This window comes from Crotalus tigris, unplaced genomic scaffold (genome assembly GCF_016545835.1).
Source record: "Crotalus tigris isolate CLP2741 ecotype Arizona unplaced genomic scaffold, ASM1654583v1 scf7180000017723.350638, whole genome shotgun sequence".
Classification (NCBI taxonomy): domain Eukaryota; kingdom Metazoa; phylum Chordata; class Lepidosauria; order Squamata; family Viperidae; genus Crotalus; species Crotalus tigris.
This window is the reverse complement of record NW_024096592.1, coordinates 193,057-216,675: the sequence shown is the minus strand read 5'-3', so window position 1 is coordinate 216,675 and position 23,619 is coordinate 193,057. Positions and strand designations below refer to the sequence as shown.

Sequence of the window (23,619 nt, the reverse complement as noted above, 5' to 3'; positions counted from 1 at the left end):
ACATTAGCATACTACATGCAGTGTTTCTCATCCTTGGCAACCTGAAGATGAATCAACTTCAACTCCCAGAATTCCCCTGCCAGCATGGTTGAAGTCCACATGATTTCAAATTGCCAAAGTTGGAGAAATACTGATTACTACCTGCTTTTTAAAATGAATGTATTTTTACCTCCTTGTGGGATTTGCAACAGGAGTAGTGTAACATGCAGACTTAACTGCACTTGTATAGTAAAATATGCTACTATCACACTGCCCCTGCCCCTTTTGTAACACTTTTTAAAAGGAGAAGTTTGAAATAGGAAAGAAAAATTGTCTTACTTTTATGCGGCTCCTTATGTTTTTCAACCTGATTTTGGCATGACCTTTGGCCTGGAACATACAAAACAAAGTGATAAGTATAATTTAAGGGCATGTAGTGGGGGGGGGGGAGGAGACAGGCATGGATCATCCCAAGAACCAGCTTGTGTGTGTGTGTGTGTGTGTGTGTGTGTGTGTGTGTGTGTGAGAGAGAGAGAGAGAGAGAGAGAGAGAGAGAGAGAGTGTTTCCCCCTCTTATTTTCCCAGAGACATTATTACTAACTGTCCTGTGAAAAGCATTTTAAAGGCATCTCCATTTGTTTGATTTTAATGAATATTTGTTATACCATCACCTAGTGTCACTTTGCAGAGTGAAATGAAGGCATTATATAAATTTAATAAAATAAATAAGTAAAATACTCTACTTTTGTTTACCATTGTTCCGGAATGGAGCTTGACTCAAAGGAGGATTTGCCTGAAATGCTTCTAAATTATGCACATCTATATCCAGTATTTATACATCTAGTGCACCTGCCCATCCATATATGCTCCTATGTTTTCTTTCTTTTTTTATTGCAGTTGTTTTTTTATTTTTCTTTGTTTTCAATTCTGTTTTTTTAGTTTTGCAAACAATATATTTAAAAATAGAAGAAGAAGAAGAAGAAGAAGAAGAAGAAGAAGAAGAAGAAGAAGAAGAAGAAGAAGAAGAAGAAGAAGAAGAAGAAGAAGAAGAAGAAGAAGAAGAAGAAGAAGAAGAATGCCTTACATATTGATATGCAGTCTTGACAGCTGGATTGGCCTTATTCTTCATAGTACTGATTAGGGCTCCTCCACTTTTCTAGTGAGAAAAGATCAGAAACAACTGTTAAGAGCAAGGCATTCGAGCCACATTCCACTGCAGCTATTGAAATAAGACACTCAAGGAAGGGAAGTTATGAGAAGTTCTACAACAAATCCCAAGTGGACAAGGAAACTCGTTCAGCAAAATGGTGCTGAATTTCTAACATACAACAGGTCCTTTTAGCAGCCTATTTAAAGGAGACTCCCTGTAAGGTAGATGGGAATTATCCTCATATTGGAAATGTGTGTAGGATATCTTTGTGGTGTGGCCAAAAGGTTTAGGACCTGGAGAGCAGGTCCATGACAAAATTAGTATTTCTCCTGATCTCATAGCATCACTCTTTAGCTGGTAGATTGGATTGGGGATCAACATGCAGTATTAGGGAAAATTCAGAAAGCAATGTCTTCAGCTTAATCCTCCTCCTGTTAAATTCTGGCAATTCTTAGGTGGTTTATCTTGAGAATTATGGCTGCATTAAAGAGCTTTCTTATGATACCGATAGAAGAGAATATATGTAGCTCAGGGTTGAACTGTGGAATCCTTGGTGCTCTCTGAACTTGACTGTTTGCTGGCAGACATTTCATTACCAACTAAGTAACATTATCCATGCTCCATGATGATGAATGTATGGAAGATATTATCTGGTTGGGTAAGGAAATGTCTGCAAGCAAAAATCCAAGCTCAAAGAGCAACAAGGACTCCACAACATACCTGTGAGCATATTAGAGGAATGTCTCTCAAACTGGTTTTTTATTTAGGGTGACTGCATAAGGGTTGCACAACTTCTTTGCTCCATCTAATAGTCATCTGGATTTTTGCCTTCCAGATCTATCTTCACTATAGGTCTATTGGAAGAGCCTTGTAATAACTCCCCAAACAAGAACAAGTTAATCATAAACATGAGAAAATAATTGGGTGAAGACATAACTGCTATTAAAAGATAAATGTCCTTACCTTGAGGCTCTCCACCCACAGCTGATAAGAGTGCATACTACCTAGGAAGGAAAGGGGCACAGGTGAATTGTCAGTCTGGCTGCAGGCCTTCACAGAAAATGAGACTTGAACTGCATATTCAGCATAATGTACGTATTTGACCTACAATGTCAGTGATCTCTCAGTAGTTCTTTTTGTTTTTGCTTGGTGTATTTTTAACAGAAGTTAAAAAGTAGCCCACAAAGGAGAGGATGTTAAGAAGAGCTTAAGGGTTTTTGCATATCCAAAGAGGGTGGGGTCTACATTACCTGGGGACAAGCTGCTGTCAATCTCTTGCTCAAAGAGGTCAGAGAAATCCTCATCTGCATTTAGCTTTTCCAGCCGGTCATTGATGAACTGATAGCATTGCAAGATTGGAAAGAAATAGAAAGGACCTTATTAGAATAAATAGGAAAGAACCATCTTCCCTTGAAGCAAAATATTTGAGGTGTTCAGCTATGGGATTAGGATGCAGAGACACATTTTTGGTCTCCTCCTGTTCTGAGATGTGGGAATATGACAAGGAAGTAATATTAAGGAGATTTTTGAATTCTCAAAAAGGCTGAGGGGAAAAAAAACCCACTCCTTTTTATCTGATCTTTCAATTCAACCATCCCAATATAGCAGAAATTTGAGTGGATTAAATATTCTATTAATGGACCATCGATTTGTATAAAATGTGTAGGCTCTGTGCTTGCACTACTCAGGATTCCATATGTAGTTGAATGTTTTCTGTATTTGCCTGGGTGTTGGCTTGTGAAGGTTTTTGCTTTGGGGTTGAACATGATAGCAGTCCATTTTCTGCCTCCCCCTGGATTTGCTTAAAGAACTAACTGGGAATCCGCCAGGTTCACCATTGTATACCTCCTTGAACAGCTGCAGATGCACAGCCCGCTGGAGGAAGTCCTGCATGGTGCCGGATCCCTGCTGTAGGAAATTCTCTTGGGAAAAGGAAATGTGCTTTTCCTGTGAGAAAGAGGGACAGGGAAAGGAGAGGTGATTGACAGCAAGTATGTGACCAGGGTGGATGGGCAGAGACTGGACTAAGGAGGCTAAAAAGAAGAAGTGGTGGAGAAAATTAGAGCTGGGGGAAAAAAGAAGAACATCCCTGGAATATCCTTCTGGATAATGAACACAACAGTGGAAATCACAGAACCTGCTTGCTTTGAGAATTTCTTTATAGATCTATCCCAAACAATGACATTCACTTGCAATCCTAGATCCTAAGCAGTCTCCATCTCTCCAGCAACATCAAAGTGGTTCTAGATATGGACTTAACTGAATGATGTTTCCAATGATGCTGTCATGTCTGTGTATGACCAGATACTGATTTTCTTCACTGAAAACTTGTCTCTGTTCTAGAATTAAGTATGCTTTTTTCTATGTTTAAAAACCTTTTAAACAAAATAATAAAAGTGCATTGTTGAATGAGATAAGGTTTCAGATTTTTTAAAGGCTCATTTGTATGAACATCTTTCCCTTTAGTATTTCACAAAGTATGAAAAACATGCCTGGGATTTTATTGAGGATTTTTTTTTCAATTCCCTCCCCCCCCCAAAAAGCTAAATTAGTCCTGGGAAAGCTTAACCTCTATTTAACATATTGATTGTTGCCACCACAAGGGGAGGGGTTTCTATTGGGTGTTTTTACTTGCGGGTTTATTTCTGTAAGCCACTCAGAGTCACCATGAGTGAGTTGGGCAGCCACATACATTTTCTTAATAAATAAAAATAAAAGTCTAATTTCCTGCACCTGTGAAGCTACCATACTGACACCACCCCACCCCTTGAGCTTGGAGCCTCAAACAAAAAGCAAACAAGAAAAAACAAAGGGGTTTCCCAACTACCAAAAGTGACCACCCCCAAATTTGTTTTTCTTTACATAAACATTTTTGTTTTTTGTTTTGTGGGAAGTCACTCCCACCAAAGAAGGAAATATTAAAAGGGCAGAAAAAATATATTTCCCCAGGATCTTGAAGAGGCAGGAAAGCAGCTCTATAGAAATGCAAATGTAGATCATTTAGGAAAGTTGGAGCTAGAAGATTAAGAAGACAAAGACCTAAAATCTGCATACCTCACCCAAACTCTAAGAATCATTAGCCCAGCCCCAGGGAAGCAGGATATGACTTTTGGGACATAATAGGATTAAACCACAGATACCAAGGCCCAGAAAAGCACACTCAGACTCAGTTCAAAGTTCATGCCACAGGAACAGGAAACAACTCAAAACAAAAGGCTTCAGAAGGTATAAAAAACCCACTCCCTACATGTGTTCCCTCTCTTTTCTGCCAGAGCCATCTTTCTGTCTGGCTCTCCTCTCCAATAAACTACAACCTTCTTCCCAAAGCAGTTGCCATGTTTATTTCCAGCTTGGATGAACCAGGATGAAGACTTTTCTTCCAACAGTTTTTTTTAGAGATGATTCTTATTTAATGTGTTTTAATTTATTTCATGTTGTAAAACCACCATAAAATTGGGAGGGGGGAGGGAAGGAAGGATATTTTTCTTTTTTATTATGTCTCTCCTTTCTTCTCCATCTCCAAAATTTCTGTGGAAGAAAAGGGAGCTGTGTAGAACTTCCTCTTCCAGCTGGTGGCTGAATGAACAGAAAAAAAGCACTCACCAGACTGCAAAGGAGCCCCTCGCGATAGCTGCCAAAGAGAAGTGCTTGGGCCCTGAGGAAGGCTCGGGCAACTCCATCCCCAGTGGCTGCAGATTGCTTCTTAAGCTGGAACTTCAGTAGGGAGACCTGGAGACACAGAGAAGCAGAAGAATATATATACTCACCTTAAACCCAGCAGCCTTTCCTGATACTGACTGGGTTTACACATTTCTACTAAGCAATGGTTTGTTTTAGCCATAATCTGGTGTTTAAACCCATAGTAATCCAATTCACAGGCAATGCTATGCTAGAAAGAATGATTTATAATGGACAATGGTTGGGTCTATATGTACTAAGATGTCATTGCTAATACAACCACAGTTCTACACAGTGCCCCAGGTGATCACTAGAGCAGTATCCTATCCTGTGTGCCAAGATCTGTTCCATTAATTTTTTTGTGATCCATACCAATGTAGTGTGATGTGGGGTAAAGGTGTCAGATTGGGCTAAATCATGGTGTTTGTTGGATAATTTTGGATAAATTACTCCAGTTCAGCCCAGCCTACCACATGGAACTGGTTATAAAGATAGTCCTGGGCGTCATTTTAAGAGTTGGTGTAGGTGTAATACAAAAATTGAAAATTAGGACCTTAATTATACCAGACCTGGGCAAAGCAGAATTGTTCATGACCCCTAGATGGCAGCAAAGGAATACAGAACTCCTAACTTCCAGATTTTTGCAGCTCAGGTCTAATATCCTAACTTGAGTCCTCACTTGTAAACCTTACCTACTGCTGACACCAGCTCAGATTTTTCTAATTGTGTCTAACTAGTTTTGCAACAACAAGAAAACATTTCAAACGTTCCATTTGGGAAGTGTCCCCTCTTCCAATTATGCCAGTGGTATTTTCAGGAAACTGGTGGGGGGGGCAAGGAGGGAAAAACTATGTAGGGTTACATATAAATGCTTTAGTTAATTTAAAATGAAAGTTCACATGATTTAAATTTTACATCAGGACAAACCAGAGTGCTGGCAAGGAGGACAGAGCTCCTTATGTAGAGAAAAATAAAAGAAGGCTCTGAGTAGTCATAAGGATTCTAAAACACTGGCATTAAAAAAAAAAGTCTCAAGAAAGTAATACTAACAACATCACTTGGGAGATTTTCCAGGTCTTGGAAGGGTGATTCCATTGTATTGCTATCAATGCTGAGAATGACGACATCCTCCAGGGCTTTGCTCCTCACGCTCTAGAGAGAGCAAAGGCAGAATTGAGAAGCAAGAAGAATAGAAATTTCCTTAGTCTTCTTACCTTTAGGTAGCTTGGCTCACAAGAATCAACTGCTATTACAAAGATGACAGGAATGAAGAAGTAAATAAGGCCAAAGGTGTACAAATGCTCCAATCTGCTGTTAAAAAATATCCACAGAACAACCTTACTTAGGCCAATCTTGGGCCAGTTATCCTAAGGACAAGGTAGTTTTGCAGTCTCACCTCCATAAGGCTTGTGTGGACTCCAATGAGATAAGGCATAGGGGCGCTGTTGGTTAAAGAGATACATGTTAGAGCCATCACTAGTTATTTGTGGGCTCCTAGCACAGTAGGCCCTCCTAGATCCAGTTTTTTTAAAATAATACACTGTGATACTTTTCCAGCCCCAGTTTTCTTCCCTCTTTTAAGAAGTGCTGTTTCCTTAGGAGTAAAATATATTTGAGAAGGGCAAGAACTTGCAGGGCTGAATTCCCTTTTGGCGCAGATTTCTGCAGCATATGAAGTCTTCCCTTCACAAAGCCTTCCCTTAAGATGTAAACAAAATGTGGCCAGCTCAGAACAGATGGTAGTGCCACAGAAGACAGACTCCTCACATATATTCTTCAGTCACCTCCTCACTGACTATGGCTAAACCCAAGAACTTCAACCTAGCCATACAAATGTCCTCAAAATAGTCTCATTTGGGTAATAAACAACATCAAAGCCAATGTACTGGCTGGGGAACCGTTGAAGCTGCTCTGCCTAGAGAAGCTAACTCTCAATTGAGGAAGGTGCAGTCACTCACCAGCAGTAGTCCAGGAGGTGTGGAGGCAGTGCAGGGATAAAGATGTGCTGCCAGTACATGGGATACAACAGGGAGGAGGAGGCCTGGACACAGGCTGTTAGCTACAGAGAGATGAGAGACCGTACATTAGAGTAGACTGACCCTGCTTGGAAGCTGAATAAGGAGACAGGGCTTTGCATAACTCTTCTTCCCAAAGTGAAATGTGAGTAGTACTTTCCTCCCAGACATGCAGAGGATTGAGATTTAAATCAGCAGCCTCCTAGTCACTACACATGCAGGGATAGGGGTGGAGGGAGCAGGGTGGAGGGAGCAGGTGTGTGTCTGCAGTTTATTCGCTCAACGTGCTAAACAGTCCTGATTTCTGCCAGCCCTGCTTTAGGCATTAGGGAGTAAAAGGCCCTATGAAGATATCAGGGTACCACCAAGGGGCACAACCAATGAATAAGACCCAGTTCTCTGTTTACACCTTCATTGAATAAGGAGGAGGAGGGCCAGGGAATACAATTAACTGATAAGCCATATCACAAGATATCAGATCAGAGGATCCACCTTTGTGAGAGCTTTGTGCCAGGTGGGTAGAAGAAATGCAGATTCCTTAACAATTGTTGTTTCTAAATCCTTCCCACCCAGGCCCAGCTTAGTGCTGAGCTCTTTGCCTTGTCTTCCCTCCAGCCGCCTGGCCTCACCGTGCTGAGCTTGCTGCTGGTGAGCAGGATCCTGCGCTCATGGAGGAGGCTTGCATAGAGGTGCAGCATGTTATTCACGTCCACTGCCACAACAAACTCGGTCAGATTTCTCTGGGGAGAGTCAATACTTAGTTAGGTTCTCTGGTAACGGCTTCAGCAACCAAACCTGACTCTAGTCTCCATTTCTCTCTATTCTGTTTCACTACGGTAACTCAGTGAATCTTTTCAGCACTTTTAGTGGTGGCTTTAACTGACTTCCAGAGTCTATTTTTAATGCCAGACCTTAACTCTGAAATGCAATTGAAAAATAGTGCAGAGAAACATGTGATCAGTGACTTCCATACTGTAATTATATTCAGCCCTGCAAATTTGTGATTCTGGAGGTGATCTTTCAAAACTGGGGACTTCTAACTTACAGAAGAAAATTGTCCATACAAGGCAAGGTACTATATTCTGTGAAGAAATGCTATAGCTTACATTGTCAGGGATGGTGGGCAGTTTGCCAGGATCAGGAGCAATGAAATAAGCCTAGAATAAAGAAATAAATAATTAATCTAATCTAATTTAATCTTTTATATTTTAATGTAATGACTGTCTACTCCAGAAGAGTCTCGGTAGCCATATCTAGAAGCAGAGAGCTTGTAATAGTGGCAATAGTTAAAGTAAGCAACAATCTAGCAGATATGCAAATAGAAGGAATCTCATTAAAGCTACATGCTACATTACACTACAATATTTGTGACTGATCTTAACAATACTTTCACTTTTAATTAAATGGAGACATGGGATGTTGTAATTTAATTAGAGAAACATCATAAGGAGTGATGGTATTTGACGTTTTCTTCTATGTGTTATACATTATTTTTCCAATTTAATTTTTCTTCCCAAACCTCCAAAGCTGGAAAGAGAAAAAAGAAGAATAAAAGAATGAAAAATAAAAGAATAAAAAATGCAGGCACATTTCCCCCTCAGTCCTAAATTGTACCTCATAATTTTGATTGAGGAAATAGTTGCTGCCCAATAAAATTAGCAGTTAACCAGATTACCTTTGCCCCAAACTACACTTATTAAATCCTAAACCCAGAAGGAAACCAATTATGGTTTTTTAATGTAACATAAGGAACAGTGATTTGCAGCCCATAAGCCACTCCAGTCCCAAATCTGGAAACTGCAGAGAATTCTTAAGTCACCCTGCCATCATTTGTTAGTGAAGCTAATTCTCAGCAGCACTGTTTTGAAGTGAAAAATCTAAAGGTAAAGATAATACAAAAAGGCACTCATTTGGGCCATTGCATCATGCTTTACATGGGATTGTCCTTGAAGACAATCCCATGTAAAGCTTTAGCTGGCCCAAAACACAACATTGCAAATGAGTCCATCCCAATATGCCCCTGTGACAATGCTGCTCTGTGAATTGCAGGGGCTTCCAACAGGCTTCTGGGAGTGATTCATTGTGCTGGTTATTGCCTGTCCTACATTCCAAGTTCCTTCTTTTATAGTAGATGATTTATTGTTTCTTTTTTGTTGTTTTATACCTGCACCACCTAGAGTCACATCCCTCCTCCAGATGTTTGGAATATAACTCCCGTAACTCAAGAGGCTAGATTGTTAGAAAGCAAGGAATTGAATTCCACTGCATCTGGAAACTGAATAATGCTCATTTTTAAAAACATCTTGTTATGCTAAAAATGGAAATAAAAAACATAGAAAATGTAGTCAGAGGAATGGCAAAGCCATGTCTGGACTTGAGTTAGAATCTTCTTCATTTTTTTTATTTTTTTATTTAATATAGTAAGTCTTAAAAATGAGAATAAGGTTTCTTCCACAAGCAACTTCAACTGGTAAAACCTATTCTGCCGCCCTCAGTGGCATGCACATACCTGGAGGTTGCAGTTAGTCCTCCACAGCAACAGTGACATCATTTCCATAAACAAACATGGGTAGGACACAGCAGACATCAGACTGTGACTTACCAATGTGGTCCCAGTGTCCAGATCCCTATTTCTGTTTTGCCTGTTCAGATCTGTCTCAGTAGAAATTTTCAATTTAGTTGATTTTGAGTCCTTATAGAACAAAAGATGATTGAAAATGAAGAAAAGATGGGATTAGTATTCTGAGCAGAGATCCAGAACAAAATTGCAATGAATAAGTAGAGATCACAGAAGGTGTTACTTAGTCACCAAATCTCTTATTGTTACAAACCTTTTCCTAACATGAATTCAGAATCCACCTTTCTATAATTAGAATCTGTTGATTCATGTCCTGCCCTCAGAAACAATGGCAAGCAAACAATGGCAAACATATTCTGTGTGATAAACTTTCAGAGTTTAAAGAATACTATCATTGCTCTTCTCAACCTTCCTCACATCAAGTTTTCTCAGTTCCTTCCATTTCCCTTCCTATGGTAGGACTTGATTACCTGCCCCTTGATTATTCTTATTGCACTCCACCAAACCAATTCCAGTTTGAATGGATCCTTCCTAATGTGTGGAATCCATAAGTTATTTACTTACTAACTTAGAATGGAGTCCACAACTGGATATAATATTTGGAGACTGACCAGCAAAATGAAATGGAACTATGTACTCTCTTGATAGGGAAATGATACCTTTCTTAAAAAAACATAAATTTGTTTTTTACCTTTTTTTGCAGCCAACTCACACTACTGGTTTATATTCTATCTGCAATCAACTCCAAGATCTTTTTCAAAAGCTGAATAGTTGAAAACAGAAACACCCTCCCTATCTGGAGCAGAATTCACATTGGAATAAAACTGCTCAGGTGTTGCATCCCATCACGTTACAACTTTTCATTCTCAAACTTCAATGGGTGCGGGGATCTCTGACTGTCTCTAATGTGTTTTTTCTACACATTATTACGAATAATGTTTTTCTGTGTTGTGAAAGTATCCATTTTTATTGCTAGACAAAGATGCAATACTCTTATAAAAGCAGAGAAAACTGAACTAGAAGGAATTGTGAAACTGATAAAATTGGTCTCAGAAATTGTCTGGAAAATGAGTGAAATACTATGAGGACTAGGGAAGGAAGCCCTCCCACTTCTACTGGACAAGAAAGAATAATTGCCTAATGTTTCAAATGTGCAAGGTCAAAGGAAAAAATATGTATGCATCTGTAGACAGAAAATTGGACTAAACTAATCAGCATTGCAAGCATCTATTGCTAGCATTGCCACTATGCTACTATTAGCCATTGTAGTATTCCTTTTTTCTCCTAAAGGTAGGGGTTGTGTGCCTGACTTATGCTCACTTTTTAAATGTAGCCTGCATCAATTAATTAATTAATTAAATTTATACTCCATTCATCCCACTATTGAGCAATTGTGGGCAGTGTATAAGTGTAATAAATGAATAAAATTTAAAATCTGAATAACAGTAAGTAATAAAACACTTATATCAGCACAAATTTGAAAGGTGCAAGGCTTGAGTCAAAGGATGTCTTATTTTATGGCTAGGGCTTTCTTAAAAGTTTTTTTTTTAACTCTGCCTTTAGTTTTTTTAATAAATAAATTAAGCCATTGAACATGCCTAATAGTTCTTCCTCTACCTATTTTCCCCACAACAACCCTGCGAGGGGGATCGGGCTGAGAGACAGTGACTGGCCCAAAGTCACCCAGCTGGCTTTCATGCCTAAGGCGGAACTAGAACTCAGAGCCTCCGGCTTTCTAGAGATGAATGTATCTTTGCATTTAATAAGCAGAAGATTTTTTTCAAAGTACAGTGGTAGGCTGGGGGGACAATGACAATTAACAGGCAAGAGGATTCAATCTTGAAATTTATCAAATGGAAAGTGACCTCCCTCCATTACTATCTTTCCAGGATCAATGGAAAGTTTTTCCACAGGATCCAAGAGAAAGAATTAAATCCCTAAATCTGTTATGGAACTCCTCTTCCCAGCTGACACTAGGATCTTAGCATGCGATGCACTACCTCTCTTCCTCAAGCATACGCTGACTCACTCCTGATTTCTTATGAGGGGCCATCCTCATTTGGCTTGTGTGTGTAATTGCACTTGCTGAGCTGCTGCAACTCCCACACTGATGTTTAAAGTGGTTAAAAACTGATTGCAACTGTGTTAGGATTTTCACCTTGGAGCAGAGATTTGAAGGTGAGCAGGGTACTTACAAATTCAAGGGTGATGGGGCTGCAGAGGCTAGGCACAGGGTAGAGATACAATGCAGATAAGAACTCATCCAGCTCTGTGAACTGGCAGGGAAGATAAAGGCAGAAGTTATACCCTTGAATGAAAATGTTGGGAAGAGCAACAAGGGAAAAGGGGATCTCTGGGGGCATCTCTGACCTTGGAACGGATCCAGCAGGGTGCTTACTCTTACCTGCTCTTTGGCTATGTTGTCTGCAACGTAGTTCAGGATCTTGTAGAAGACTTCAAACCAAGGTAAGTAGCTGAAGGAAGAAGCAATGGCAATATAAAAATGATTTTATGATAAATACATGCCTTATATCCAGATACTTTCTGGTTTGTCCATTTCAGATCAAAGCCACTTCAGGTGGCTAAGAAAAGTGTTTTGGATTATAAGTCACATAACTCCTCACCACTGGGTAGGCTGAGTGGGGTTTATGGACATTACAATTTAAATACCAGGGAGGATGGTATTGAATTGCCAACCTTTAACATACTACACGTATGCTGCAAAAATACAGACCATCGCAAGATGGCAGAAAAACAATTTTCTGTTTCTGTTTCTGCTATCAATGGATGCAATGGCAGTGTTCACACAATACTGTGAACCAAGCAGTGTAATGATTGCAACAGTAATCCTGTCCTCAACAGTCACTACTGGTCAGAGAAACAAAGGAACAATTCCAATTCTGCAAATGGGAGCTTCATAAGCTCCTACTGACCATGGCAAGCTATCTGGTTTTAGGAAAAAATTAATTTGCGGTTCTGTACATCAAAAGCACATTGCTATCTTATGGGCTAATTTTATTGCAGAAAGAAAGAATTTTTAAACACTCAAAGCAGCAGCACAATCATCTCATTCTGCAAAAGGTGGAGCTGGGGGAGAGCGAGTGAGCGAGCTAATAGTTACTAAACTAAAGACCACTGATGGGCTGTGTTTACTCAATGTGCTTAAACCGTTTATTATATTAATTTATTTTCTGAGAATCAGATGAGCTGGATTTGTACAATAAAGCTTCCATGCCTCCAGCCCCAGGAGTAAGGTAATGAAACTTAACATGCACTGACATGATCATTACACCGCTTGGTTAACAGTATTGTGTGAACACTGCCAGTACATCCATCCAAGAGGAAGATTGGAAAGAAAGATCTGGTGTATCTCTATTGCTGCATTTTCAGTGAACCTTTTCTTCCCATTGGACCAATAAAGTATTTTCACAACGCTCAAGAAGTTCAAGAGGGCTTCTAGATGGGACTAACTTGAGGCCTTCTATCCAGGAGGAACCCCTTGTACCTGAGCAGACACAGGCAGGCTTGGAAGCCGATGGCCAGTCGACAGAAGCCAAAGTGCTGTTTCCCCTCCACGTCGGTGAGGGCAAAAGTGAAGTGCTGGACTGTGGGGCATTCTTTGGCCCTTGGAAATAAATGGAGAAATAGTGTCAAGGAGACATATATTATGATGGAGAAGAAAGCAACGAAATATCTTACAAAGGCTGACCAATTTATCACAGCATATATTGCTGTAGGCATTGCCTATTTTGTTATGTGAATTATATTCCTTAATTCATGGATAAACTATATGCAGGGCTGATAAGTCTCCCCCCCTTCTCCCCCTCATCTACATAGGCACACAGAAAAACATAAACACCTGCATATATGTAGGTTTTCCCTTCTGGGAACAGGGAGAGAAGAGCTCTTTGCCAAAGACAATTCCAGTGTCATGGTTCCAATAAATGAAACCCATCAAAAGAACCCCAAGGCAAGAATTCTTCCTTAAAGAACATTTTATTAGGATATACAGTATCAGCACTACATAGCTGAACGGAAAAGTAAATTCCCTCCCCCCCATACAAAGTAACAAGTTGCAATTTCCATCCCCCTGGAAGCAGTCATAAATCACATTCTCCAGCTAATAATGCAGCCCCACAAGATTTTTTTTAAATATTAAAAAATAAAGGAAGTTTGTTATTTACATACATTAACTATATTATATATTTTATATGTGGCCCAAGAAGATTCTTCTTCACTCAGGGTGGCCAAGGGTAGCCAAAAGGATGGACACACCTTCATTAGAGATTTATGCAAAGAAAATGGATACTGGGAAGAATGTCTCATAATGCTGAGGACCAAGAAATTTGAAAAATGACAATTCAAGACATACAAAAAGATATATTTTTTTCACAATGGGATAAATACAACTTTGGCAGTGTTTGTAGATGACTTATAGAGAAATTTGGAGGTGTGGGGATCCACCCGTTCTTATCCTGTTAGATCTCTGAGCAGCGTTTAATACCACTAATCTTGGAATCTGTCTTGGCTGTCTGTGGGAATTGGGGAAACTGTTTCGCAGTGATTTTGCTTCTTCCTGAATTGATGGAGCCAGTAAGTATTGATGGAGAAGAGATAAAAATGTCTTAGGTTGGAGTGGTGGTGGTTGTGGTGGTTATGGAGTGTTACAGATAGTTTCCCCCCCCCCCCAAATCATGACACTTATTTTGCCCTTTAAAAATCCCCCAAGATTCCCTAAGCAATCACATGAATTGGTTTGAGAACTCTGGGAGCTACAGAGTGAGGACAGCATGGGGCATGGGGTTGCTAGTCTATAACCCCAAAGATGACTCAGTACCATTTGTGAGCCAAGTGACTATGTAATTAATTGGTACAAGATGTGCTGAGAATGAATGGCTAAAATGGCATTAAAAGAAGATCAGTGGCGACTCTGTGCTAGAAGCAGCTTGCCAGTGAATATAATATTAGTTGCTGGCAGCAGAGGACCTCCTGCCTGGTGATTCATGGGTTTTCATTGCCCACATTCAGTTCTGGGGAGGGTGTGTGCCTTCAAACCAGAATCATGACTCATTAGAGACAGAGGAAGCACCCTTTCTAAAGTGTCGACATGTCTTCCTGCAAGGAGCGATTGAACAATCCATCCTAACGGGAACTATCTGTTTTCGCTAGAGACAGAATGGAAGACAGACACAGCTCAGTCTAGCTAGCAAGGTAGAAAACTCTTCCGGTGGATGAGAACTTTCTCTTTACAGTAGGCCTTTTATTGGGGTTTATTTCCTGTTTTTTCAGAATTACTGCTCTAAGATCAATAACTGATCTTGTGAGACTAAATTTACATGACCTGGACTACAAAAATCCAGAAGACATAGACAGTACAAAAATTTAAGAGTATTCTCTACTTTTCTAACATGACTTAGCAATCACATGGAAATTTCTAGCCCAAATCTGAAATGCTCTCCCACTGTTTGGTAAAGTGGTTTTGCCTGAATTAAATACTGATATTGGTGTCTTACAGACTTATTGATAAACAGTGCCATTTCCAATAGATCAGAGAACAACTACATCTTTCTTTTCATTGTTGTTAATGTTGTTAATATTGCCAATAGGATTTAAGGCATTAGGCATAAATATAGCTCATTCATGCAGGAAAAAGACATTATGAATATTTTGTTCCTCCCTAAATGCAGCTTGTTTCAGTACAGGTAGGGCCACTTTAAGGAGTTAGTAATCTATAGAAAAAGACAGTTTAGTGTAGTGGTTTAGGACATCAGAAACCAGGAGACTGTGAGTTCTAGTCCCATCTTAGGCACAAACCCAGTTGGATCACTTTAGGCCAGTTGCTGTCTGTCAGCCCTAAGAAGAACAAACCATGCCAGCAGATGGAAGCAAGCTTAGGGTGTAAGAACAAAGAGGCTACTGCAGCCTGTTTTTCTGATCCTGAGGGTGATGGTAGTATGTGCCTTGAATCAATGGGGATTTGGGGCGCATGGATCTACTCATAGGCTTACATATCTTATTAGTTAATGGACACATCAGGATATTTGGATTTTTGAGCATACAGGTCTTTAGCTAATACAGCTGTGTGTTAGCCAACAGGTAAACTGAGTTTATGGATTCTTGGTCTGATCTAATTGTTGGCTTTTGTTAGTCAGTGGATAGATTGGGGTGACAAATCATTTTGCAAAGCAGAATTTTATTGCATGATGAGTAGAGCTGTTCTATTCCTAGATCATTTTATCAGCGCAAAGGCCTATTACTTTTAAAGCATTCTGACTTTTCCTCCTCACCCACCATCTGATTTTCAGGTGTCCATCTACAATGTTAACCTAGAGCTGAGTTGTAAAGGAAATATTCAAACCTGGTGTTGCCCTGGGCTGTTAAAGACCCTGGTTCACACATGTATTTGGGAACCAATAAATTAAGCATAAATAAAGAGGCCAAGTGATGTATCTGTGTATCAGAAAAAGCAAAATGGCTAGCTTCCAGAAATCAGAAAGCAAAATTTTCTAATGGCCAAGATTGCTCATTAAATTGTTGTTAAAAGCAATGGTTGATTTAACAAAGTTAAATCGCAACAGAGCATCTTTTTCATCTTTTTGAAATTCATATCCATATCAGCTGGAGAATTCCCATTGCTTACCTTTCTATATCAAGAGGGAAGCAAAACTTGGGCAGCATCTGGGTTGATTCCTGTAAGAAGAAGAAAGAATCTTTGATCATTATATTGCCTGAATTCAACAGTGTCTCACAGAAACACAAGAAAGCATAACCAGGAAATCACTTGCATAAAATATGGAACATTATGCAAACCTATCCATGAGTACTCGGAAGGAATTCCCAATTACTGTACTAACTTTGATTCAGACTCCATTATTTAAATCCCATAAGTTAGTCCTATAGAAATGTTTTATATGATTATAGGTTGCTCTCATCAGGCAGTTGCACCTCCCTCAGAAATATTCCATAAGGACTGGGAAATTATAAGATCTACCTGTGCCCCCTAACAAAGATAAATCTATTCCACCACCCCAGTTTCAGAAGTTTATGTGATTATTCTTCAGGAACATATATTTATGGTTGAACCATAACTCATTATCTGAAAAGATAATTGATCACCCTCTTATCTTCAACAGAACTCATATCAGGCAATCTTTTGAACATTGTTGAGAATCTCCTAACTGCCCTGCTTGTCTTCTATGAAAACCAAATGTCCTTGCACAGTTTAATTTCTGGGTGCAGGTTCATATACAATGATAAACCAGAATCTCAAAGAAACCAACCATATCATAACAAACTACACCCTGGGCATGAATGGCCTTGGACTGGCCTTAAAATTATTTAACATAAATATATGCCAGGTATTATAGTCTATAGCACAGGTGTCAAACTTGCTGCGTCATGTGATGTGTCGCGACGTATCACAACTTTTTTTGCATTGCCAGAGCAGGGTGGGCACGGCCTTCGCATGATGCAACCAGCCTATAGGGTCTCATAGGTAGTTCTTGCTTAACAATGGTAATTAGGACTGAGAACTGCTGTTGCACAGTGTCATAATATCATGCTTTATAAATACAAGTTTCAGCATTGGCAGTTCCAATAGTCTACAGTTATTGTTGTTACATGAATCACCATGGGTCATTAAGTGAGGACCTTACATGACCCCAACTTCCAAATTTGCTTATGGGAAGCTGGCAGGGAAGGTTACAAATTGCGATTACGTGACCATGGGACACTGCAATAGTCAGAAATTTATTTTATTTTATTAATCAAATTTAACATAAATTAAATTTAAATGTTAATTAATTAAAAATTAACATAAATTTTTGTCCATCTCACAAAATGTGACTCTGGGTGGCTTACAATAACTGAATGACAACAAATATAAGCCTAGTGCCCAGATTGTGATCACATGACTGCAGGGATGCTGCAATGGCTGGAACTTTTGAGGATCAGTTGTACGTACTGTGCCACTCGTTCAGTGTTGTTGTAAGTTTGAATGGTTGCTGAATGAGTGGTTGTTAAACTGAGAACCACCTCTACTTGGTCATCGAACCAACAGGGGCAGCAAAAATATAGAAAAGTAGAAAAAAATGCTTAGTCCTCTTTAAGCATTCTTTTTTTTTAGCTCAGCTCATACATCCATCATGCTCTTTGCTTTCAGAATAAGAACATTAGAAAAAGTGCAGAAAAGAAGTAAGCAACAGTCAGCCAAAAAGATAATGGCATATGATATTTATCCATAAATGCATTAAATAACCAAGGAGACATCACATTTCCTCAGTTTATTTCTTGCTCAATGCTGAACCATTCATGTTCCTTTTATTTTCATATGTGCTTTACTTTTCTCATATTTTATCAACCTTAACTTTCAACTCCAGAATTGAAATAAATGCTATAAGTGGCAACATCAGCAGCACTTCGACTTATATACTGCTACATAGTGCTTTACTAAACGGTTTACAGAGTCAATATATTTCCCCTAACAATCTAGGTCCTCTTTTTACCGACCTCAGAAGGATGGAATGCTCAGTCAACCCTGAGCCTGTCAGGATCAAACTCCTGGCAGTGGGCAGAGTTTACCTTCAATACTGCATTCTAACCACTGTACCACCAGGGCTCTAAAAAGATGCTAAGAAATGGATTATTAGATTTATAGTGACACACTGAAGAGAGGTATTGAAGTAAATGCTATAGATTAATTCCAAGAAATGAATTCCTACAATCCATAGCATTTACTTAAATTCTATTCTTCAACATATCATTGTAATTCTTGTTGAAATTAACTATTCCTATACATATTTCTAAAGGACTCTTTTTAACATCTCTTCAGTTTCATCCTAAATAATTTCATCACTTTTCTTTTCAATTCTAATCACTGCTGGAGGCTTGTTAACATATTCAGTCCTTTTTATTGACTTCAAAAACAAATTTTGGTAACATCAATTTTCCTATATGTATTTTCCTCTTTATCCACCGGCAATTTTATTTAATTATTCAAACAAGGATCCTTTTTCATACTTTCAATTTTTATAACTCAAAGTACTTACAGTATGTCTCTGAAATATGATTGGCTTCATTCTGTTTCAACCTCTTTCCTCATCTCCATTCCAAACTGTTTTTACATGCTATCACAACAATCTAGATAGCACCAGTTCATACTTTTTGACATACAGTTTAGTCCTTATTCCTAATTAAATCTGCATCTTCACCAGCTCCACTTTAAGATCTGACCACCTTCATTCAGGTTGCATCCTTTCCCTTTCTCTTAGTTTCACAGACACACAATATACCTCTTTTCATTTCTCTCATCTCATTTATCATCAGTGTTTTCAGTAATTCACTCCTATTATGTTCTAATTTGCTATGTGCCTTGGTTGTCATCATATGAACCTATTGATATTGAATTTGCTGCCCAGCTTGGCTTGGGTCAATTGAGGGTTTAACATCATGCTGTTTAGTAAGATAGAGAAGGTGTTGACTAAGTTACTATCTTTATTTGTACCTACTACATGGGTAGCAGTCTCTGCTAACAATTCAAGGTTTATCCAATTTATATATGCTACAATATATAACTCCAACCAAATTCCAATTTTACCCTGAGCATGTTCATTACGATTCTATGCAAGCTAGCTTTCTAAAGTAAATGCTATTTTCCAAGTTTATGAGCTGCATCCTACCAATTAGGAGGTTTATACAGTGCACTGATACACATTCAGGATTCCATGATTGCAAATCAGGGCAGGTTTTTAGCTTATAAAACTTTGAGGAGATCAGGAGCTTCCATGAGTTTAGCTGTTCATGCTGGCAGAAAAAAAAAAAGAGCAGGCAGCAAGCATTAGCATCCAGCATATTCATGATAAGACAGGATTTCAGAACTACAGAAGAAGAGGCAGAAAAAAAGTGACATATAAGTTTGTGCTGGTTTTGGGAGGGCAAAGAAGTTAGAGTGGAGAGCTACACAGCAACTCTACAAAGGAGACAGACCTGGTCATCAAAGTCCAGTGGGAATTGTCTACGCACTTGAGGATCTGCACAAAAGAACAGAACACAGGTCAATATACAGAACCCAGGCACTTTAGTGTAAATGAAAGCAAGATCCAGGTCCCATATTTCAAACAGTATCCAGGCAGCATAGTTCTCTTTTGCAATTTCTACCTTTTGGAGATTCAAATTGCCCCAACCCTCTCATCCTTTAAATGGCCCTTGAAGGCCTGGCTCTTTTCCCAGCCACTGTCTTAGGAAGTCTTTGTCTTGTATTCGGTGTATTAATAACCCAGTTATGTGTTTTTAATTTGTATGAGAATGTGCCTGGCCCAAAGTGACCCTGCTGGCTTTTACGACTGAGGGAGGCCTAGAACTCACAATCTTCTAGCTATTAATCCAGCACTTCAATCATTATATCAGAATGACAAGTAGGACACCAAATCTCAATGGGATCGGGGGTGGGGTGGGGGGGAGGGGGGAAATCAAATAAAATAACAGTTTTGTAAGGGTTGGGGGAGACTGACTACACAGTTTAACTAAGTCACCAGTTGCCAGCAGTTATTCTAGAGACATCAATGATTCCTGCCATTCTCCCATTCTTTCCCCCCAAAGCAGCCGAAATAGTCACCTCCACTACAGTTGGCACTTCCACTGAGCTACCATAGGGAAGGAGCTTAAGGGGCAAAGTGGGTGATTAAACTTCTGCAAGGTTTAAGGCACTAATTCTACCCTGTAACTCTCCCAAAGCCAATCCAACTGCAAGAGGCAGCTGGCAGAAACATCCAAAGCTGGGAAATGAGGAGCCACATTGCCACTACCTTGAAAAGGTAGGAAAAAGAATTAAAAGTGTAGGTCTAACTTCAGCCTGCTGATTAAATCCAGCAAGGAAAAACCACTCAAAGTTCCACATTTTTGGGAGAGTCTGGGAGGAAGGAGGGCTGAGGCATGGAGATGCTGCTTTTTGTTGTAGCATCAATATTGAGGCTAGTCTGTCTGTAGGGATAAGGTTGGCTCCCTCTTTATTAATTTTCTGCAAGTTTCTAAAGACCTTTCCCTGCTCCACTCCCCCAAGACCCTTCCCTGATTTGAGTTGCTGTTGCCATCTTTTGTTGTCTTTCTATTTTTGTAATGTATTTTTAATTTTTCATGGAATTCATTTTATATTTTCTATACGTGCTCTGAGAATTGACTTTGATTGTGGCAACATAGAAATATATGCTTAATAAATACATACAAATAACGACATAAAATATCCCTGGGTGTTGTTAGATGGAAAAGTTTTTGTAGGGCTTTCTAATCCTCTGTAATAAATGTATTTATCCAGCCTTCTGGTACCTGCGTATAGTGCAGAATCTGGCAATATTAATATTGATTAATAATAACTGATTATGTGCATCAAGTCATTTTTGATAGATAGATAGATAGATAGATAGATAGATAGATAGATAGTAGACAGACAGACAGACAGACAGACAGATGTTCTCCTTAAATATCTGCCCCTCATCTGGCCTTTTAAGCCTAATAGCTAGTTAGGTTTCAAAACCTTGACTTTCACTCTGCTAAGTCTTGTTATTATCAACCATGCTCTCTGGGGGCCTTCAGAGACTGCATCTTCTTTTTATTAAAGTGTGGCTTCTGTTAAATTCCCTCCAAAAGATTATGTCAAACAGAATTGAGACTTACCATCATCTGCAAGCGATGGACGAGCAACTTCAAAGAACAGATCAAATATTTTCTGTGGATATTCTCTGGCAAACAAAAATCAGTGGATTCAGTACCAAACCCCAGGAAATCATATGAACTTAGAGAAGTATGACCTTTATATTGGGAATCTAAGAGAGAATCTTGTCTTAGAACAAGATAAAGGTATAGAATGGAAATAAACATTTTTTGCCATACTTTCGTAACTAGTGTTTCATAATTTCAATTCCCATAATTCCCCTGCCAGAAGAAAAATTGACAAAGCTCTTTGGAGGACACCAAGTTGGGGAAGCTATTTTAGTGGCATCTTACTTTAGATCTCACTGCAGCATGTTACTGTACTGGCATGTGAGAATAGCCTTGGTAGATAGGAGGGAGAGCTGCAGAGTAGACAATGGGTTGTAAACTGTATCTCAGCCCACAGATGGAGGGGGCATGGGAAGCATTTCAGAAGGGGCCTCCCCGATTTTCTAGAGACCAAAAAGAGAGGAGGGGAGAAATGCTTTCAGTCTTGCAAGGTTCTGTTTAATGTAACCTTACAATAAACACAGAGCTAGTATTCCGGTTGTGTTTCTTGTATGGACTACCTCACAGGGCTAATAGCTACCTATTGAACTGTTAATATTGTAACCTTCATGATCCTCCCAGCCACTTTTCTTCAGGGGTTGATAGCATGATGGTGGTATAATACAGAACTAACCCAGTCTGTGGCTATCCTGATTAAAAATTCACTCCCTTATACTGGTGGCAGATGACCTGGGATGCCCTCATCAGATTGAGATGGCCAAATTTGTAAGAACCTTAGTCACTGAAAAGACAGCTCTAAGGCCATCACTTCCTGCCATTTTTAAAGTTATTGTTTTAACTCCCCCCCCAAAAGGAAATGTGAAAAATATCCCAGATAGTGATGACCCACTATGGGTTTGGCTCTGTAATGATGAGGGAGGCTTTACATTTCTTTCTATCCCATTTTGCCCCATTTCCTATATAGTCCCATGAGGCAAAAAGAACCAGAGAGTAAGAGAAAAAAACTTATAGAAAAGCCCAATATTTGTGAAGACAATCCAGGCCACAAGAGAAGACATTTTAACACTGGAATAGCTAAAGGTATTTAACTGTCTCTCACACACAGGACAAAATAAAGGTAATGTCATGGGGAGAGAGCAGAAAAAAATGTGTTTCCAGGACATGTTTTCATTGCAATTGGGTAGCAGAGGAGAAAAGTCCCTAAAGCAGTTTCACATGTAACTGCCAATCTCCAATCTGTGATGTTACCTATCCCCACTTCTGGGCTCTTAAAATCAGTTCCATATACTCGAGAATCCTACTACATAAATAAATTTATTTGTAAAAAAAAAAAAGAACCCCATTGCATCATGAGCCAAATGCTTTACAAGCCAAAAGCCTCTAAGGGCCAGCCATGTACCACCTAATCCAACTTTAGTGTTCTGGGGAAACCCTTCAGTCTTCCAAGACCTAGATCATCTGACTGATTCAGCAAGAGCCTTTGTAAGAAATAGATCGAGATAACACTACTTTCAAAGGTGCGAACAAAACAAAGCATGGGAGAGTTGTTCTATTTCATACTCATACTTATGTATTGCAAAGGATCTGGCTGAGATAGACCTCCTGTGACATTTGGAGGAGCAAAATGTTTTTTATTTCCCAACAGATCAGGAGATCAGAGATCTTAGCTGACTTTCTGCATTACAAAAGTAAAACTGAAGTACACTTAAAGTGAATGGACTGTTATGCTAGGCCACCCCAACCCCCAACCTGCTTCTTGAGCCTGTCCCAAGGTCTTACTTGATCCGAGATCCCATTGTCCTTGGCTCATTCCAACAGCATCATCTCACTGAAGCACCAGATGAAAATCTTCCTTCTCATCCAGATTGAACCTCTGGAAACTAAAAATTGTTTCAGAGCTCAGTTTGGTAGATCTCAAAAAACAGCATTTCCTCTTGTGGCTTTTTGTTAGAGGAAGTTTGTATGCTGTGACGGCCTTTAGTTCACTGCAGAGTGAAAACTTCAGCAGGGGACGGAAGGAGGTATGGTGACTCTTTTGGTCCATTTCTGCTGTATTGGTGGATATCATGGCTTTCTTGTTCTTCAGTTAAGATCACAACAGATTTGAAGGCCAAGCAAAAGTCTTAATAAGCAAAAATGCAAAATTATCTTCCTTCAAGAATGTTGTATATATAATATATATTTAATGTGTGTGCATATATGCAAAAAAGAGAGAGGAAAAAGCTGGGGTATTTTAATAGAGGCAACAGAAATGAAAACAGCTTCAATTTGTGCATCTGAAAAGAAACAGTAATAAAATTTGGGATTTACCAAAATGCTATTAAACTTGGGAAATGGGCAATGCTGTAAAATTGGAATACTTGGTTATCCAGTTGCAGCAGAACAATGGATAGGGCAGTATTTCTTCATGAAAATATTTATAATTTATTTATTATCAATTTATAGAGGTTTTGAGAGGATGATGGTTTTACTAGGATTGTCACTTGGGAGAACTTAAAGACTGGAAT

General features: G+C 39.2%; 1 protein-coding gene across 2 annotated transcripts in view; it reads right to left on the bottom strand.

Moving 5' to 3' along the window:
* Positions 1–23,053, bottom strand: part of LOC120306176 (DENN domain-containing protein 1B-like) — a 29,933-nt gene extending 6,880 nt beyond the window's left edge. Inside the window, exons 1-19 of one of the 2 annotated variants that reach the window (XM_039338885.1) lie at positions 22,892–23,053; positions 21,068–21,132; positions 19,385–19,428; positions 16,041–16,090; positions 12,906–13,025; positions 11,805–11,874; positions 11,596–11,676; positions 9,425–9,514; positions 7,929–7,979; positions 7,452–7,562; positions 6,766–6,866; positions 6,204–6,249; positions 5,858–5,959; positions 4,733–4,858; positions 2,975–3,076; positions 2,380–2,467; positions 2,093–2,133; positions 1,064–1,135; positions 319–369 (exon numbers count right to left, since the gene is read on the bottom strand). In XM_039338885.1, the coding sequence (XP_039194819.1) occupies positions 319–369; positions 1,064–1,135; positions 2,093–2,133; positions 2,380–2,467; positions 2,975–3,076; positions 4,733–4,858; positions 5,858–5,959; positions 6,204–6,249; positions 6,766–6,866; positions 7,452–7,562; positions 7,929–7,979; positions 9,425–9,514; positions 11,596–11,676; positions 11,805–11,874; positions 12,906–13,025; positions 16,041–16,090; positions 19,385–19,428; positions 21,068–21,132; positions 22,892–22,908 (1,428 nt within the window). In that variant the 5' untranslated portion in view covers positions 22,909–23,053. The remainder of the gene's footprint in view (positions 1–318; positions 370–1,063; positions 1,136–2,092; positions 2,134–2,379; positions 2,468–2,974; positions 3,077–4,732; positions 4,859–5,857; positions 5,960–6,203; positions 6,250–6,765; positions 6,867–7,451; positions 7,563–7,928; positions 7,980–9,424; positions 9,515–11,595; positions 11,677–11,804; positions 11,875–12,905; positions 13,026–16,040; positions 16,091–19,384; positions 19,429–21,067; positions 21,133–22,891) is intronic. The other variant, XM_039338886.1, reaches the window with a different exon arrangement.
* Between the last annotated feature and the right edge of the window lie 566 nt (positions 23,054–23,619).